The following is a 20,330-nucleotide window of genomic DNA, read 5'->3' as shown; positions in this document are numbered from 1 at the left end:
CCACCACTCACGCCGCCTCACTGCAAACACCAACACGAGGCCAAGAGGACCGGAGAGAAGCGCCCCGCGGAGGGAGAAGCAACACCGTAGCCGAACGGGAGGGAACCACCTCCACCGCCGTCGTGCAGGAGGCCAGAGCCTCCGACACCGTCGCGGTAGCCGTCGGACGCGGCAGCAGGGCATGCCAGGCCACCCCTGGCCCGGCTAGGCCCGAAACGGGCCCGCTAAGCCCCGCTGGCCACGCTGCAGCAAGCCGGTGATGGCGCCGCTAGCACCCAGCCGCTCATCGCCTCTCCCATGCCTCCCAGAAGCCACGAAACAGACCCACCCCGCCGCCGGCCTGCCTAGGCCCGGATGGCCCCGAAGGGCCCGGATCTGGGCCGAGCGGGCGCCGCCGCGTCGATCCGCCGCCCAGTAGCCCGCCCCCGCTCGTGTTAGGAACCCCCGCCGCCGCGCAGGACCGCCGCCCGGAATCGCCCCTTCCCGCGCCGGAGGATACCCGAGAGGGGAAAAGCCAGGGGGCCGCCGCCACCAACATCGCCCGGGCCAGGCCCGCGGCAGGCGCCAGCGACGGCGGCAGGGAGGAAGGGGGGAGACGCGCGGAAGAGGAGGTTGGGCGCGGCCGGTCGCTCGCGGGGGCGACGCGGTCGCGGTCGGGAGGGAGAGGAGCGGGCTTTCTTGGGCTTCCCGTATTTCAATCTTTGCTTTAGGACCCCAAACTGCAGTTTTGAAGTTATATGACTAAACTGAAACCTTCAATAGTTTTAGGACCAAAAACTACAGTTTCAAAGTTATAAGACTAAAAATATACGGATAAAAGTTATAGGACTAAATTGACACACCTCGGTTTTAGGACTTATGATGCATTTTAGTCTTATTATTTTACATTCATTATATCTCAAAAATCAGGGAGCAATTCAATCATTATGTCTTACGTGCTGTTAAAATATAAACATTTCACGCAAATATTGTTTTGTTTTTGGCGGGAAGTAACATTTGGAGGCTCGTTTGATGAGTACAAATGGATCCGACGGCTAGGAATACCCAGAGAAAAGGCACCAAGTCTTTCTCGGCTCGACAACGAGAATGGCGGCGCTCCTCTTACTCCGAAGGCTGGCGGCCGGCGGCGCGGTGGCAAGGCTGCAGCAACCATACGCCGGCCTAGCCACCGCAGCAGCGAGGCAGGAAGCTCTAGACTCTACCAGCGAGGAGAGCGGCCGGCCGGACAAGGGGAACAAGAACCGCTGGATGGAGCTCCCCCCGTTCACGCCGGTCGATGCCGCCGCCGCTGCGAGAGCCATTTTTCGAGGGCAGGGAGGAGATGAGATAGAAGGGAGCTCCAACTCCACCGCCATCAGATGGGTCCGGCGATGCTGCCCCCACCTGCCCGCCTCGCTGGTGCAGAAGCTCTTCCGCCTCCGCAAGGTGCGCACCACATGCTCGACCAAATGCGCCAGTGAACTGCTTCCTCTTATGGAAAAAAGGAGTTTGTTGCCTAATCTTTACACGATCATCTAATTGCTCGCTCCTATTGTGTGGTCGCTGAGTTGAATTCCTGCACTTGCATGCACAAAAGACCTTATTTATCCAGAACCTCAGGCTACTGAAGGAAACACAATCGTTGGAGTTGTTCTCAATAGAATACCCTACTTACAGTACCTCAAAATCCAGTTCTCTGATCGGAGCTGAGATGGCTCGTTTTAGGCAGCAGTGCAGGCTTAGTTTCTCTAGCCTGTTGGCTGGAAGGATGGCTCCTGCTGTCCAGCAATTATGTGGCGTGCTATGTCTTCTTTGCATTTTTTTTTGTTCTATATATTGTTGCACTTCCAAACAAAGCAAGTGGTGGAGGTTTCACTTGGTAGTTCATGAATAGATTGGTATCTGATCAACAGATATTTTTAGTTTTTCCTACTGGGTGTAAGTTTGGCCCTTGTGTGCATGCACTTGCACTCATAAACTACCAGATGATAAATGATATAGTTATCAACTTATCATCTCAGCATTCTTGAAATAATACACTGCACACTGTATGATTCACATATTTGCTTGGAAGTATGTTTCCTCTTTTAATTCAAAATGGCATGCTTCTTTTTATTAAACTGAGAGATTTGTTAAGCTCCATACCCTAGCCAACACAACCAAAAAGTCCGAGCTGATGGAAAGGGTTAGGCAATTCACACCACCAAGGTATAGCTCAAGAGGCCTATACATGGACACAAAGGGGGCCACAGCAATTTTTTTGGATACATTGCGAAAGCCAGGGCTTGAATTCAAGACCTTTGGCCCTGATACCATGTTAAGCTTCATGCACTAGCCAACACAACCAAAAGTCTGAACTTATGGAAAGGGCTAGGCCATCCACATATACACTTCAACAAGATTCATATACCAACATTTGGAAAAACGTCATCAGGCCATCAACATTTGAAGGCTGGTTAGAATTGTTACTAGAATTATTTAAATATAATTGCAGCAAGAATTACTTAAAAATATAAACAATTGCTCATGCACAAATTTGCCAAAGAGCAAAGCGTTCCCGTTTTGTTACCACTTACCACCAATATGTACTTGAGGTGGTGGAAAACTGTGCAGACAGAGTTTTTTTGTGAACTGAGTATTCATGCAAGAACATGAGGCGTTCTTGCTGGATACTGTTTGTAGGTCTGAGGTACTCAAGTTTTTTTTTTGTTTTTTTTTTAATCTTGGTTAAGAACAATCTAGAGCAGGCTTCTGTTTGAAAATGCATGTTAAAACTGCAGTAGATTAGAAATCTACTATGTTTTTTATTTTAAATACCGTAAACTGTATGCTTTCTTAACGACTACTGTGATATTAGTTATTTTTCTCCATGAGCGATAAAATAGAAAGAATATTAAGAAGATCTTAATTGTGTTTGGTGACTGACAGGTTAAGAAGAATGCTGTGACTGCTGAGACATCTTCCACAGATGCTAGTGCTAAGCAATTCCGGTTGAGAAGGGTAACGAATACAATGTGTGAATTAGATATACCTAGCAGTCTAAATTAGAAATATTTGTGTTGTATCATTTGTAGCTCATTATACTTAGTACTTTTCTGGTTTGCAGACACATACACACTCATCAGTCAAATACATGAATAATGGTATTAACTGAATTTGTCGAGTGAGATAATAAATTTGAACATCACCTATTTTTACGTAATACTTAACTGAGAAACCTGGTAACTTGTTACCATTGTTTCTAAAATGCAATATAACCACTCCAGTCGACATGACCAGATAATGACACATATAACAGCAATACCAGCCCAAGGGATAGTGTAAAACACTAAAACCCAATGTATCAGTCATTCGCATTCATACTTCTGTCATTACTGGAAGTCATTACTGGAACCAGACATATAATGTTCATACTCTTTGCTGTATGGTCGCTCGGGTAAATATGAAAGAATTCGTTGAGCCTCGATTTTCCCTTTTTCGCCTGCCTTCTCCATATGATGTTGTGTTTCCAGTATTTTTTTAAGGGTGTTTCCAGTATTTCTTCATCCATCATATCACATTGTCCCATACTACATGGCCTGATTCTTCCTTGACATATGCTCTGTGTTTTGGTTTTGTTACTGCATAAAACATACTCCCTCTGTACCACAATACTTGTCGCTGGGGGATACTTGTCGCTGGGGGAAATCAGTACAAGTTCCCCCAGCGACAAGTATTGTGGTACAGAGGGAGTATGTGGTACCACTATAGGATGTGGGATGAGATTATATAGCACTGTAAATCTTAGTTGGTACCATGCCTGATGAGATAAGAGAGCATGTATTTTTACTGGTCCTGAGTGCTCTGGCAGTATGTGACTTTGTTTCATTGTTGAAGGTTTCGGCGAAAGATCACCTAGTACCTGGCGATACCCTCTTTCTACCTGTTAATATTCAAGAATCTCCTGTTGCTGAGAAGGCCAGGAAATTTGATAACAGGAATGAGATTGATTTTTTACGTAGCCTTGAGATTTACAAGGTCTTGATTTATTCTTGTATTTAAAAGATTATTTTAATTGATTTGGGTGGTAAATAATGTTTGCTGGTGTTTGGAATTCTTTCAGGATAAAGCCATCATTGTGGTCAACAAACCCCCTGGAATGCCGGTTCAAGTAGGTGAATTTATGCAGGCTTAATTTTTGCCTGATTTCTCATAAGATTTTACAGTGCATAATAAAGGTTTTCTTGTTTCTCTATTTGGAGGGTGGTGTTGGCATAAAAAACAGTATAGATGTGCTTGCCCCGATGTTCGAAGAAAATTCTTCTGATGCACCTCGCCTGGTGAGTTCGGTACAGTTCAGTTGTTTCTCACTTGTAGCAAAGGCTGTAAGCATGGAAGTTTTGCCTGTTGTATCTCCTTCGTTTGGGAAAAAAAGTACTTCCTGAGGGAGTATAGAATCGCCTGTCATTGATGTGAGTGTAATAATTAGGATAAAGGCATACCCTAAGCATTCTGAGAAGATAATGATTAGGGTAGTGTTGTGCTACTAAACTTTTTTTTGAGAGGAGCACAAGATTGAATTTGTATTTGTCAAGGTAGACCTATCTCAATTCAGTGAACATTGTATTCTGATTCAAACTAAAACTTGTAAGTCTCTGTTGGTAATTCATGTTTACATTCATGTAAATTAAGACTGTACTATATACTTTCGATAAGTAATATATTCTGTATAATTATTCAAGATCTCTTTCCATTTGTAGTATTGCTATATTTGGATAAACAACTTGTTTGTGTTGATATACGTAGAGTTGCATGTTTGCTGATGCCCTCATTTGCTTTTCAGGTCCACAGACTTGATAGGGATTGTAGCGGCGTCCTTGTTCTGGGTAGGACTCAACTTAGTGCTTCCATTTTGCATGCTATCTTTCGTGAGAAAACTGCTGATGCTTTAGCTGATGTAAGTAGTTCAGTGTAACTTCTACTGTGTTTTTCAATGCTCCTATTGAATTCCGCACCATATTATATACTTATCTTGATACTCATATATTTTATGTTGAAGGGTACTCAACAAGTATTGCAACGAAAATATGTTGCACTTGTTATGGGAACACCTAGACATCCCAAGGGTTTACTTTCGGCTCCACTTGCGAAGGTTTGTAGAATATGCGTTGTTCCTTTGCTGTTTCTATTTAGCAAAAATATTCTTTATAGTTTTGAAACGTGCAACTTCACTGACAAGAGATGTAGCCAGAAATAAACAATGAGTTCAAGTCAGATACAATAGATATTTACTTAACAAGAAGACACATCCTCTTTTTCCTCCATAAGTTAAGATATAAATTTGTTTTACTTTAAAATAATAGAAAACTAATTGAGTGTAGACAGGTGATTCAATTATAGAATTTCACATTTGGTATTTACCGAATTGTGTACTGTAGGTGGGAGATTGCGACCTTAGTAAATGACAGGAGTATGGGGCAATTTCCTCTATCCGCAAGTTGGATATTCCTCAGTCACATGTCATTTTATCCATCTCATGCTCAGAACTCTTTGTTCTTTCTTACGTCGTTTGTTCATCCAATACCTTGATCATTATTGTGATTTGTATCCCTTCGTTTATTTGTATGAAGTGTGGTTTAGCTTCGCGTGACTGTGATGACCATTAGTTTCGTGTATGATATATTGTTGGATTGTTTAATAACTGCAAAATCGTGACTACCTGAGAAGTACTTCAAGAGAACGTGCATCTAACATGGTGGTAAGACCTCCAGGTGTGGGGCTGCCAACCAGGCCGGTTCTCACAAAAAAGGCCCCTCGCTTAGTTTGTTCCCTATGCGTGTCAGATCACCAATTGCGCCACCATAGTGGGTGGAGCCAGTGTTCAGGACCTTTCCTCGACCTAAAAGGCAATGCCTTCAGGTTTCATTCCCAGAGCGTCGAGTGTTTTTTTAGAAGTACTTTGAAATACAAATCTGATGGTACAAGTTTTGTACAATGAAACCTATACATTGCTGGGGACATTGTTGGTCAAAATTAAAAGGTGATAATCTTAAAAGGCATGGGTGCCACGATAGAAATCAGCGGATGTCGTATTATTTTATGGAGGTCTGCTTTTTGCAGGTTTTATTACAAGATGGCAAGTCTGAGCGTCTGACAGTTAGAGCTGGTCCAAATACTACGTCTGTTCAGGATGCTTTGACAGAATACAGAGTGATTGAATCTTGCCCCCGAGGTAGGCGAACAATAATCTTGTCTGTTGAAAAACAAACATTAGTTTCTTTTACAAAGTAAATTACTGGTAGCAGTTTTATGTCAAGATCTCAAGTTCTTCTGAACATATGATATGATAATTCAGTACCATAACGGAATCAGTATGACCAGTAGTGTAAGAATGCCAAACACTACAAGTCACGTGCAGACTTATGATAGTGATGAGAAACAGACTTACCCCGATTTAGTTTCAACATGACACACTTTTATATGAGTACGTTACCTTTTACCAGTAGATAATGATAAATTACATTAGAACTTATGCAGTTATGCATGACATCAATTTGCAGTTCCGCTGCATCACAATATACTGTATAAAATGGTAACAGCATTATGTTACTCCAGTTAAAAGGCACCCCCCCCCCTCCCCCCTCCCAAAATATAAGGTGCGCTTAGCTTTTGATGGTCTTAAGTCTATGATTTTGACTCGATTTTTGTTTACAGTATTGTTTATGAAATTAGTATGAAGACATAGGGCATAAAATTATTTTGCAGGATAAATACAACAAATACCATTCATATATGTCCAATATGTATACTTTGTTATATAGCACTTCCTACGTTCACAAACATAAGTTGTTTTGGATATTTCAATATGGAATACATACGGATTGAAATGAGTGAACAAGCACACTAAAACGTGTCTATATAAATCCGATTCACAAAAAAGTTGGAACATCTTATATTTGTGAAGGGAGGGAGTAGTAGTCAAAGTTGTGCTTCAAAGACCGTGAGAAGTCAAGTGCGCCTTACATTTTGGGAAGGATGTGCATCAAACAAGTGTGAAATGTTATGTGGAGAAAAAAATCAGTTAGTGAAAACCAGAGCATAGGCAGCAAGGTAAAATGGGTTAAAAGTAAAATATTCATATGGCAACATTGCTCTGTATGTTTTTCTAGCATTACAGTGTGATCTTTAGATTGCCCTGAGTGATGAGTATACAAACCAAGAAAAAGAATGCCAATATGACATGGAGTGTTAAGTATTAACCATCATCATTCTATATCATTGGGGTTTGCTAATGATTGTAGGGTTCACTTGGTTGGAACTATTTCCTCTTACTGGAAGAAAGCATCAGGTAATTTCAATCCCTGAACAAAGATCTTACAAAGTATCAGAATCACTCACCACTAGAAAACCTGATTTCTCCTGAAAACCCGCCCAGCTCCGAGTCCACTGTGCAGAGGTTCTCGGAACGCCGATCGTAGGGGACTACAAGTACGGGCGGCAAGCGCACCAGGACTGGACGCCTCTTCCCGTGCCGCAAACCGTCGACGAGGAACTGCTCAGGAAGCAGAGGCTTCCCTTTGGCCTTGTCCTGGGCGGCGGGAGCGTCGCGGAGGAGCAGCCTCAGTTGCATCTGCACTGCAAGCAGATGATGCTCCCTGATATCTCAACTGCCTTCCAAGGGTTGCAGTCTGAAGACGCCGAGCGTGACTTCTCGGGTCTCGAGAAGCTCAGCTTCGTTGCTCCATTGCCGCTGCACATGCGGCTGAGCTGGGAGGTTTTGAAGTCCGTTGACAAGTAATCGAAGAGTGGCGTCTGAGTCTGTCCGTTCTCTACGCCGACCTACTGTGATACAGATGCTGTGTTGCTCAAGACTACAGCCACAGAAGTTGACCAAAAGATCTCATTTTAGTACTATAGCACAGTGACAGCGGTTCCTTTTTTCTTTTTGTTAGGGAATTCACTATCCACCACATTTTCATTTTCTGTTTGGAGCCTTAACGCTCAAGGGATGTACTTTAATGGTTACATTGTTTTCAATCGGCAACATCGTTTATAGTAGATCACTAGTGATCTATAAACGATCTTATATGTATCTAACATCTTGTCAGCTAAGTATGAAGCAATCACTGAGCATGAAATTGTATGACACAGTTGACCAATATCATGGTCAAAATGCAGCTTATTGCACATCTCATCTTGGCACGATTATTGCACAGGATGCAGCTTATTCACTAAAATATGACAAATTATTGAACAGAAATATCTAGTCGATTTTGTCAACACAATACAGTTGAAATCAAATGCTTTCCTTCATCAGCCTTCACTGTGTCTCAAGAAAAATGCAAAAAAGACCGTGGAAGGTAGAGCCAGAAAAGCAGGCCAAACCGCCAAAGTTACATTACAGGGTATTTTGACAAGCTTGCAGTGTTAAAAGAAAAATGCTAGCTAATCCTTTGTTGGTTTTAAGCTTGGAGCTTCAAAATACATTACAGCAATGTGCCACTACTTCAGTGGTCCCAACCCTATCGATGCACGCAGCTTGTTCATCTCTATAATCTCTGGATCATTAGGATCTGGACCGTTCCCGCTGCCCTTCTTCTCTTTCTTTTCCTTTCTCTTCTTATTAGGCTCCTCCCTCGGACCATCCTCGGCACGCCCTCGAGGAGGACTGGCACTACCACGGCCACGCCTCTTACGGAGCTCTCCCACTTCACGGTCTCTTTCACGCCGATCCCGGCTCCTGCTCCTTGAGCGACTCCTGTGCCTGCCACGGTCTCTGTCCCGGCGTTCCCTTTCCCTGCCATCCCGGTCTCGATCTCGGTTGTAATCGTCATCTCGGATGCGGTGACGGTCTCGTTCCCTATCCCTCTCTCTATCTCTTTCACGGCCTCTATCTCTGTCTCGATCTCTTTCCCGGCCTCTTCCATAGTCCCTGTCATGATCCCGATCTCTGTCATGATCTCGGTCCCTGGAAAAACAAAGATCAAAAGGCACAGGCAGTCATTATGTAGAGACCAAATCAACACACTGATAGCTAGTGCATGTATCACAGAGAAACATCACACCAAGTTTTCATAAGTATGTCAGTAACCTCAAACCACAGAATGAACATGCTGAGAAACTACAGATCATTTAGTCACATGTCAGCACCTCAAAACCATAGACAAAACATGCCGAGAAACAAGGGATCAATAGTTATTCAGCAATTGCCCCCATTCCCCATACCTATGAAAAACCTCTGGCCAAATAATCAAATCCATTTACATGACAATTAAATGGACCTGGTGCCTTCAGAAAGATATGTCTACAAAGCAGGTACTTTTTTAAGATCTTATCACATTTGAACATCTATCAGGCTTCCATTCCTAAAACAAATCTGTCCAACCCTGATAAAATATTTTGACTCACATAATTACTTTTACGCAAGCACCTACAGTACTCTCCACCATATGAGTTTATTTTCTCAAACAACAAGTCTACAAAATTACAGGCTATAAAATGGGCAAAAGTTCACACAGATGCTTAAGGGGAAACCATAACAATAACTGTAGTTTACTGAACTTAGAAAGTAGCTCAATGTTAAGAACATCGTACACTTGTGCACAGCTAATGAACATGACCAGCTATCAAAAAAATCATTACAGTTCTTTATGACATAATCCAAAGTTAAACCCTTAGGCAGTATCTCAATACATCCTTAAAAAGTGAGTTTCCAAAAATGACCGAATCCTTTTCTTCATTTGGTTATGAACAAACAAATCTCAAACTGATCTTATCTAGGCAGAGCATCAAGCTTAGCTATGCAATTATATCAGGTTCTATACATTTATACATGAAAGAAAGGCTTCTTAACATGGACTAAACAAGAGCAACAAAACCGATAAGCAAAATGTTCAAATTTGAACCACTGTGGATAAGAACTATCTGTTTGGTCCATCATACTTCTCACTGCACACTATCAGTGCAAAGAAACCTGGCAGAGCCATGATTATTCACTATAGGAAGCAGCTTGCCTACCATGGCTCTTGACATTAACATGCCATGGCAGTAACTCTAGTATGCAAAATAATGCAACTGCAATGCTACAGCATCAGCTTCCAGTATGATCTCCAGGATTAAACAACTACTCCCTCCGTCCCATAATGTAAGACGTTTTTTCACTCTAGTGTAGTGTCAAAAAACATCTTACATTATGGGACAGAGGGAGTATAATAAAAGCTCCTGCGCTGCTCTTTGGCCTTCTTAGCATTTTTACATTGCATACTTTCCAATGATTTGCAATTTCTGCTCTCAGATTATTTGCATTTTGGATATAATCTAGTTGCCAAAACCAAGATAGCAAAATGCTTATGGCTTCTAATTTAGTATATATTTTCCAAATTGATGTGGCTTCGCATGACATCACTAATACGTATGATGTATCAACATGAAAAAAAAATGAGATTACTTCTATGCCCTTAACCAGTAAGAAGAAATAGAACATCGGTGACTTGAACTCTCAAAGAGCGTGTAAATCAACATCATACTCAAAACTTGCCGGAAATGAATATAAGCTCCTTTGGCTCTTATCTGATTTTTACTTTCATGCAAGAGCAATATGCATGCTAGGCACATTAAGCTTTGGGGAAAACACTTACAATAACTCGTTGGCAAACCCATCTGGCACCGCTACAAAATTCTATGAGGCTCTATACATTTTAGACACGATTAAAACAGGCTTCTTACATGTTTTTATAAAAGCAGATACAAAAACAAGCAAGAGCTCTTCATTTCAAAAACTCAAAAGGTTGTAAGCGGCAGAAAAATGGAGGATGTGATGAAACTGATATGATAAAGTTTAACATAAATCCGAATAAGATAGCAAATTTCAATAAGCGAAAATTTCAAATTTGGACCAGTTTGTGATTTTAAATCTGTTTGGCACATCATACTTCTCAACTGCACACTATCAGTGCAGAGAAACCTGGCAGGGCCACAAACATTCACTGTAGGAAGCAGCTCATCAACCAATGGCTCTTGACATTAACATGCCATGGCAGTAAGTACTAAGTGTGCAAATATGCAATGCAACGCTGCAATGATACAGCAACAGCTTCCAGTACAATCTCTATAACTAAAAGAAATACAATATCAAAAGAAAATAAAGAGAAAGTCACTGTTTCAGTCTTGTGCAGTGATACAAGACAAGTGAACCTGCTCGTGCATGGCTGCCCCAGAAGCTCTTACTCTGCTTGTTGGTCTTGTGTTATTGAGTCACGTCCATGTATGAAAAGGATAGCTTACACGGATGTGGTAATTTTCCTATATATATTCTACAGTTAACAAAACCAAGATAGCAAAATGCTTAGGGCTTCTAAGTATATATTTTCTAAGTTAATATGTCTTAAGCATGACGTCACCAACATTTATCAATGTAAAATCAGTGAAACATAGGTTACTTCTGGACCCTTAACCAATAAGAAAACAGAACATCCCTTGGCCTGAACTCCCAAAGCACACAGTAAACAGAGTACTAAAAACTTGGCATCCGATGAATATTAACCAATCAGCTCACACCTGATTCTTCCTTAAGCACGAGAGCAGTACAGATGCATTTCAAGAAACAATAGATAAGTCGTTGACAAACCATCTACGTAACAAGCAATTCATATATAGCAGATACCTGTGATGCCTTTCGTGTTTCCTGTCTCTGTCCCTCTCCCTTTCCCTATCCCGTTCTTTGGTGGGGCTCCTTCCACGAAGATGGTCCTGTTAACACATTAAAACAAGTCAACACCTCTGGTCAACAAATTAGGCGAATTGATTTAGATCATTTAGCAAGTATGCTCACCTTTTCACGAGTGTTAGGCTCGTCTACGTCCATAGGCTGTCCATCCTCCTTATCTTCCTCCTCTTCATCAAAATCGTCTTCAAGTGCACTTCTTCTAGGTTCTAGAGTTCCAGAAGCTTCAAGGATCCATCTGTTGAAAATATTCATAAAAATGAATTTGTGAAGCATCTGGAGCACATCAAGAGGCAAACCTGTATTTAAGATTACTGACTAGCGGTCAAAAGAAAATATCTCTAAACCAAAAACATATTACTGAAACACACATGACAACTGCTCCCTCTGTTCCAAAATAGATGACTCAACTTTGTACTAACTTTAGTACAAAGTTAGTACAAAGTTGAGTCATCTATTTTGGAACGGAGGGAGTATGCGTTTAACAGAGAGGGAACAATCAACAACTCCAATCTTTAACACAGAGAACAGTGAACAGCTTCAATCTCAAAAGGGTTAACTATCTTTTTAAGATGTCGCTAGTCTCAAAACATCAGCGAGAAATTGAGCAGTAGCAGATGGCAGGGTAGATGCAGATGTCGCAAACAAGATAAATTTCAACTGCACGGCAGAGTTTGGGACAGAGAAAATCAAACCTTTTCTGAATGCGGGGGAGGGCAGTGTCGCAGCTATAGTCCTTGGTCAGGAGCTCGTCAATGAATTCGTCAACGTGTGTCAGCGTGAATTCTGAAACGAATACAGATGATCAATGAGTAAAATAACCGCATACCCCCAAATCTGACATCTCATACACCTAGCTAGCTACCAGCATAAGTAACAATGTGATATCAAAAGAAGTAAATTTGGAGTGCATACTTCCATCGCTGAGCTTTTGCCTAATCTTGCGGTAGTCGTTGTAAAGCGGCTCGAGGTACTGGTAAACGTCGGCGACGGTGCCAGTGAGGCGCAGGTAGAAGGCCCCAAGAACCCGGACATACCTAGAGCAGAAACAACAAGATAAGGGCATCGGTTTTTCAATTCAATGCCTACCAGAAGCAGTAGAGGTAGAGGACGGAATCGACGAATACGTTAAAGAGGGAATTACTTGTAGTCCTCGTTCTTGATGAACTCGACGACGATTTCCTTGTCGGGCTGGATCTGGAGCATCTTGAGGGCGAGGCAGAGGAAGGGGGTCGGCCTGCGGTTGCCGCCGTGGGTGCCGCCGGTGTGGTCGAGCTCCATGGCCTTGTCGACCAGGGTCTCCGCCGTGAGGCCGAAGCACTGCTCCTTCCAGTAGTTGCTCTGGTAGATCTTGGCCCGCACGATCTTCTCCACCAGGTTCTGAGGGTTGGTGCCGTGGATGCTCCGGGCCAGGGGGTCCGTGCGGTTCGCCATCGTCGCCGGCTCTCAGGCGCGGGCGCCGAGGGCGGCCGAGGCGGCGGCTACGCCGCTCCGCTGGTGGGGGCGGGATTAGGATTGGGACTGGGACGGGGACTGGAATTGGGGTTTGCGGGCAAAACCCTAGACTATAGTAGACAGCCAGCCCCGCGGGAGCTTTTGAACCGACCTTGGCACCGGCACCAAAATACTCCCTCTGTAAACAAAGAACAAAGTGATCTAAACGCTCTATTTGTTTACGGAGGAAGTACAATGCAGTTTATTTTTCTTTTCCTTCTACTCCCTCCGTTCCGAATTACTTGTCTTGGATTTATCTAGATTTAGATAAATCCAAGACAAGTAATTTGGAACGGAGAGTCTAGATACTCCGTATCTAGATAAATCCAAGACAAGTAATTCGGAACGGAGGGAGTATTACACTTTCAAATAACATGATTTTACACTCTTTTCTCTTCTTGTTAAAAAGACAAATCTTTGCATTAATGAAACATCAGCATTATAAGAAAAATGTACTAAAGGAATAATAAGATACAATCCAATTCTGGGAGAATCCTCCGGCCACTCCGTCCCACACATGCTCAACGATGTTGTCACGCCAGAGTTCCGCATTGTCAATGAAACAAGAAAGTAGTATCCACACACACAACCGGGAAGTGTCGGTGACATTGATCCCAAAGGATCCACGGACTGGATGAGTAGAAGATGGTGGCTCGGTCACATATAGACGTCAGCTCGAGTCGACGAGATAACCAAATCTACGGCATTGATACCGAAGCACCATCGACTAGACTACGACACACAAACTCTCGCTGCTTCCAAAACATGTCCACCTGATCTCGTCTCTGTAACGGGCAGCGCACTGACCATCGAAGCAGAAGAAGACGTTATTTAGCACCACCCCCACTACTAACGGAAGTGAAGTGACGAGCGGAGAAGACCTACCTCTTTGCATGATCTCATTTGTTGGATCTGATAAGCACGCATCAGCAAGCCAAAGAAAATGTCGGGGGAACCATTTGTTTGTCGGTGATGAGTCAAAGTACTTATCGGCATGCATCCCTTTGACACCCAAGTGGGCCCACAAAGCTCAAGAAAACCAACCTACCCTAGGAGGATTGCCATCGCCTCATGAGGAGACTTGCCACCATACAATGCCAATGGAACTAGGAAACACTCACGGATAGGAAAAAGAAGTCAAACGTGTTGTATATCAACACCCGGGTCGACTCCTATCCCTGCATGCCTCCAATGCACCAACATTGGAGGTCTTCCATAACATGTGTTATATAAGGGGTACCAGGGGCACCGTAGAACGGGACCTCTTCGTCGCCATAATTTAGTCTATACCACATAGAATGATTTTGGTGCTTCTCGGTGTCAAAACCGGCGGATCTCGGGTAGGGGGTCCCGAGCTGTGGATCTTGGATCAATGGGGAACATGGGACGAAGGACACGATTTTTACCCAGGTTCATGCCCTCTCTAAGAGGTAAAACTCTACGTCCTGCTTGATTATATTGAAGTGTATAGGATGATTACAGAGTCGATCTACCACGAGATCAGATGAACTAAACCCTAGGCTAGTAGGATGATGGTTGTTGTTCTAACCTCTACGGACTAAACCCTTCGGTTTATATAGACACAAGGGGTACTAGGGTTACACATGGTCGATTACAACAAGGGAAATAACATGTCGAATCTCCTATCCTGACTTGGAGGACACACCAAAATCTCCTGTCCGAATACGACACTGCCTCGTAGTCCGGTCTTCCAGCAATTGTAGTGCGGCCCACCTGTCCGGCCCATGAAAGATGAGGCAGCGACCCGAGGACCCCCTAGTCCAGGTCTCCTTCAGTAGCCCCCGAACTAGCATCCAATGCCGGGGTTCGTAATTGTCGGCCACCCTGTGTGCCCCAAAGTCTTTGGCTTGCGAGGCGAGTTCTTCACCCCTTCCTTGTTCGGTTGTTTTAACAGTTCGGCCGCCGATGACCTCCTAATCCGTCAAGTCATTGTAGGACCCTTAGTATTAATTTTTATCAAGGGTTAAAGACAACCCTCGACTTCCGTTCGCTCATCAGGAGGCAGACAGTCCAACGCTCTTTTACAGAAACGCCCCTGGGACCAGAAAGCGTCCCCATATAACAGGTCAGGAGCGCGACGGGTGGTTAATCCATCCAAAGCAAGAGGCCAAAGATCGAACCAAAGAAATTTTGGGTCAAATGGTCAGCGCCCTCATGGCCCTCTCCCGGGCGACTGGGCTAGCTACTCGGTTCCACGCCTCCAGTTAAGCAATCTCCAAACGCAAGGATATCTTCCTGTTACAGATCTCGTATTTGTCCGCGCCGGATTAACTTCCGTGAACGATGAGGCCTTGATACATCTCCAACATATCTATAATTTTTTATTATTTCATACTGTTATATTATCAATCTTGGATGTTTTATAATCATTTTATAGTCATTTTATATCATTTTTTGGTACTAACCTATTGACATAGTGCCAAGTGCCAAGTGCTAGTTGTTGTTTTTTGCATGTTTTTACATCACAGTAAATCAATACCAAACGGAGTCCAAATGCCACGAAACTTTACAGAGATTTTTTATGGACCAGAAGACACCTAATGGGCCCTGGTTGCGCCTAGGGGGTACTTCGAGGAGAGCACAACCCACCAGGGCGCGCCTAGCGCGCCCTGGTGGGTTGTGCCCACCTCGGGTGCCCCCCAGACCGCCTCTTTGCTCTATAAACACCCCAATATTCCCAAAACCCTAGGGGAGTCGACGGAATATTGATCCAGCCGCCGCAGAGTCCAGAACCACCAGATCCAATCTAGAAACCATCTCGGATGGGGTTCACCACCTCCATTGCTGCCTCTTCGATGATGCGTGAGTAGTTCTTTGTAGACCTTCAGGTTCGTAGTTAGTAGCTAGATGGCTTCCCCTCTCACGCTGAATTCTCAATACAATGTTCTCTTGGAGATCCATATGATGTAACTCTTTTTGCGGTGTGTTTGTTGGGATCTGATGAACTTTGAATTTATGATCAGTTATATCTTTTTATATCCATGAAAGTATTTGAGTTTCTTTGATCTCTTTTATGCATGACCTCTTATAGCCTCGTATTTCTTCTCTAGTATTTGGGTTTTGTTTGGCCAACTCGATCTATTTATCTTGCAATGGGAAGAGGTGCTTTGTAGTGGGTTTGATCTTATGGTGCTTGATCCCAGTGACAGAAGGGAACCGACACGTATGTATCGTTGCTACTAAGGATAAAACGACAATGTCTATCTCTACATAGATAGATCTTGTCTACGTCATGTCATCGTTCTTATCGCATTGCTCCGTTTTTCCATGAACTTAATACACTAGATGCATGTGTTGGGGAACGTAGTAATTTCAAAAAAATTCCTAAGCACACACAAGATCATGGTGATGCATAGCAACGAGAGGGGAGAGTGTTGTCTATGTACCCTCGTAGACCGGCAACGGAAGTGTTGACACAACGTAGAGGAAGTAGTCGTACGTCTTCTCGATCCGACCGATCCAAGTACCGAACGTACGACACCTCCGAGTTCTAGCACACGTTCAGCTCGATGACGATCCCCGGACTCCTATCCAGCAAAGTGTCGGGGAAGAGTTCCGTCAGCACGACGGCGTGGTGACGATCTTGATGCTCAACTGTCGCAGGGCTTCGCCTAAGCACTACTACAATATTATCGAGGATTGTGGTGGAAGGGGGCACCACACACGGCTAAGAAAACGATCACGTGGATCAACTTGTGTGTCTAGGGGTGCCCCCTGCCCCCGTATATAAAGGAGCAAGGGGAGGAGGCCGGCCCTATGGCGCGCCAAGGAGGAGTCCTCCTCCTAGTAGGAGTAGGACTCCTACTAGGAGGGGGAAGGAAGTGGGGAGGGAGAAGGAAAGGGGGGCGCCCCCCCCTCTCCTAGTCCAATTCGGACCAGGGGGGAGGAGGCGCGCGGCCCACCCTGGCTGCCCTTCTCTCTCTCCACTAAGGCCCATATGGCCCATTACTTCTCCCGGGGGGGCGGTAACCCTCCGGCTCTCTGGTTTTCTCCGAAATCACCCGGAACACTTCCGGTGTCCGAATATAGCCGTCCAATATATCAATCTTTATGTCTCGACCATTTCGAGACTCCTCGTCATGTCCGTGATCGCATCCGGGACTCCGAACTAACTTCGGTACATCAAAACTCATAAACTCATAATATAACTGTCATCGAAACCTTAAGCGTGCGGACCCTACGGGTTCGAGAACAATGTAGACATGACCGAGACACGTCTCCGGTCAATAACCAATAGCGGAACCTGGATGCTCATATTGGCTCCTACATATTCTACGAAGATCTTTATCGGTCAGACCGCATAACAACATACGTTGTTCCCTTTGTCATTGGTATGTTACTTGCCCAAGATTTGATCGTCGGTATCTCAAATACCTAGTTCAATCTCGTTACCGGCAAGTCTCTTTACTCGTTCCGTAATACATCATCTCGCAACTAACTCATTAGTTGCAATGCTTGCAAGGCTTATTTGATGTGTATTACCGAGAGGGCCTAGAGATACCTCTCCGACAATCAGAGTGACAAATCCTAATCTCGAAATACGCCAACCCAACATGTACCTTTGGAGACACCTGTAGAGCTCCTTTATAATCACCCAGTTACGTTGTGACGTTTGGTAGCACATAAAGTGTTCCTCCGGCAAACGGGAGTTGCATAATCTCATAGTCATAGGAACATGTATAAGTCATGAAGAAAGCAATAGCAACATACTAAACGATCGGGTGCTAAGCTAATGGAATGGGTCATGTCAATCACATCATTCTCCTAATAATGTGATCCCAATAATCAAATGACAACACATGTCTATGGTTAGGAAACATAACCATCTTTGATTAACGAGCTAGTCAAGTAGAGGCATACTAGTGACGTTTAGTTTGTCTATGTATTCACACAAGTATTATGTTTCCGGATAATACAATTCTAGCATGAATAATAAAAATTTATCATGATATAAGGAAAAAAAATAATAACATTATTATTGCCTCTAGGGCATATTTCCTTCAGTCTCCCACTTGCACTAGAGTCAATAATCTAGATTACACGGTAATGATTCTAACACCCATGGAGCTTTGGTGCTGATCATGTTTTACTCGTGGAAGAGGCTTAGTCAACGGTTCTGCAACATTCAGATTCGTATGTATCTTGCAAATCTCTATGTCTCCCACCTGGACTAGATCCCGGATGGAATTGAAGCGTCTCTTGATGTGCTTGGTTCTCTTGTGAAATCTGGATTCCTTTGCCAAGGCAATTGCACCAGTATTGTCACAAAAGATTTTCATTGGACCCGATGCACTAGATATGACACCTAGATCGGATATGAACTCCTTCATCCAGACTCCTTCGTTTGTTGCTTCCGAAGCAGCTATGTACTCCGCTTCACATGTAGATCCTGCCACAACGCTTTGTTTAGAACTGCACCAACTGACAGCTCCACCGTTTAATGTAAACACGTATCCGGTTTGCGATTTAGAATCGTCCGGATCAGTGTCAAAGCTTGCATCAACGTAACCATTTACGATGAGCTCTTTGTCACCTCCATATATGAGAAACATATCCTTAGTCCTTTTTCAGGTATTTCAGGATGTTCTTGACCGCTATCCAGTGATCCACTCCTGGATTACTTTGGTACCTCCCTGCTAGACTTATAGCAAGACACACATCAGGTCTGGTATACAGCATTGCATACATGATAGAGCCTATGGCTGAAGCATAGGGAACATCTTTCATTTTCTCTATATCTTCTGCATTGGTCGGGCATTGAGTCTTACTCAATTTCACACCTTGTAACACAGGCAAGAATCCTTTCTTTGCTTGATCCATTTTGAACTTTTTCAAAACTTCGTCAAGGTATGTGCTTTGTGAAAGTCCAATTAAGCGTCTTGATCTGTCTCTATAGATCTTAATGCCCAATATGTAAGCAGCTTCACCGAGGTCTTTCATTGAAAAACTCTTATTCAAGTATCCCTTTATGCTATCCAAAAATTCTATATCATTTCTGATTAGTAATATGTCATCTACATATAATATCAGAAATGCTACAGAGCTCCCACTCACTTTCTTGTAAATACAGGCTTCTCCAAAAGTCTGTACAAAACCAAATGCTTTGATTACACTATCAAAGCGTTTATTCCAACTCCGAGAGGCTTGCACCAGTCCATAAATGGATCGCTGGAGCTTGCACACTTTGTCAGCTCCCTTTGGATCGACAAAACCTTCCGGCTGCATCATATACAACTCTTCTTCCAGAAATCCATTCAGGAATGCAGTTTTGACATCCATCTGCCAAATTTCATAATCATAAAATGCGGCAATTGCTAACATGATTCGGACAGACTTAAGCATCGCTACGGGTGAGAAGGTCTCATCGTAGTCAATCCCTTGAACTTGTCGAAAACCTTTTGCAACAAGTCGAGCTTTGTAGACAGTAACATTACCGTCAGCGTTAGTCTTCTTCTTGAAGATCCATTTATTCTCAATTGCTTGCCGATCATTGGGCAAGTCAACCAAAGTCCATACTTTGTTCTCATACATGGATCCCATCTCAGATTTCATAGCTTCAAGCCATTTTGCGGAATCTGGGCTCACCATCGCTTCTCCATAGTTCGTAGGTTCATCATGATCTAGTAGCATGACTTCCAGAATAGGATTACCGTACCACTCTGGTGCGGATCTTACTCTGGTTGATCTACGAGGTTCAGTAGTATCTTGTTCTGAAGTTTCATGATCATCATCATTAGCTTCCTCACTAATTGGTGTAGGTGTCATAGAAACTGGTTTCTGTGATGTACTACTTTCCAATAAGGGAGCAGGTACAGTTACCTCATCAAGTTCTACTTTCCTCCCACTCACTTCTTTCGAGAGAAACTCCTTCTCTAGAAAGTTTCTGAATTTAGCAACAAAAGTCTTGCCTTCGGATCTGTGATAGAAGGTGTATCCAATAGTTTCCTTTGGATATCCTATGAAGACACATTTCTCCGATTTGGGTTCGAGCTTATCAGGTTGAAGCTTTTTTACACAAGCATCGCAACCCCAAACTTTCAGAAACGACAACTTTGGTTTCTTGCCAAACCACAGTTCATAAGGCGTCGTCTCAACGGATTTTTATGGTGCCCTATTTAACGTGAGTGCGGCCGTC

The 20,330-nt window shown here is 43.5% G+C and overlaps 2 protein-coding genes across 3 annotated transcripts; one reads left to right on the top strand and one right to left on the bottom strand.

The window, feature by feature from the left end:
• Nucleotides 1-1,038: 1,038 nt before the first annotated feature.
• LOC125508840 (RNA pseudouridine synthase 4, mitochondrial) lies at nt 1,039-8,117 on the top strand. Of its 2 annotated transcripts, XM_048673634.1 has the most exons (10): nt 1,039-1,425; nt 2,908-2,979; nt 3,856-3,996; nt 4,082-4,129; nt 4,221-4,298; nt 4,802-4,915; nt 5,018-5,110; nt 6,079-6,190; nt 7,260-7,306; nt 7,394-8,117. In XM_048673634.1, the coding sequence occupies exons 1-10, from the start codon at nt 1,087-1,089 to the stop codon at nt 7,754-7,756; spliced, it is 1,407 nt and encodes a 468-aa protein (XP_048529591.1). In that variant the 5' UTR covers nt 1,039-1,086; the 3' UTR covers nt 7,757-8,117. The 2 variants fall into 2 exon arrangements, with proteins under 2 accessions (XP_048529591.1, XP_048529592.1); XM_048673635.1 differs by lacking the exon at nt 3,856-3,996.
• A 131-nt stretch (nt 8,118-8,248) lies between these two features.
• Nucleotides 8,249-13,274, bottom strand: LOC125508841 (pre-mRNA-splicing factor 38). The gene is made up of 6 exons (XM_048673636.1): nt 12,825-13,274; nt 12,596-12,717; nt 12,376-12,466; nt 11,789-11,918; nt 11,621-11,706; nt 8,249-8,926 (listed from the first exon to the last, which is right to left on the bottom strand). Exons 1-6 carry the CDS (start codon nt 13,112-13,114, stop codon nt 8,461-8,463), a joined length of 1,185 nt encoding a protein of 394 aa, XP_048529593.1. The 5' UTR covers nt 13,115-13,274; the 3' UTR covers nt 8,249-8,460.
• Nucleotides 13,275-20,330: the final 7,056 nt, after the last annotated feature.

The sequence above is a fragment of the Triticum urartu genome, chromosome 5 (genome assembly GCF_003073215.2).
Source record: "Triticum urartu cultivar G1812 chromosome 5, Tu2.1, whole genome shotgun sequence".
Lineage (NCBI taxonomy): Eukaryota > Viridiplantae > Streptophyta > Magnoliopsida > Poales > Poaceae > Triticum > Triticum urartu.
Note: the sequence above shows the minus strand (reverse complement) of the source record. Positions and strands in the feature narration are given on the sequence as shown.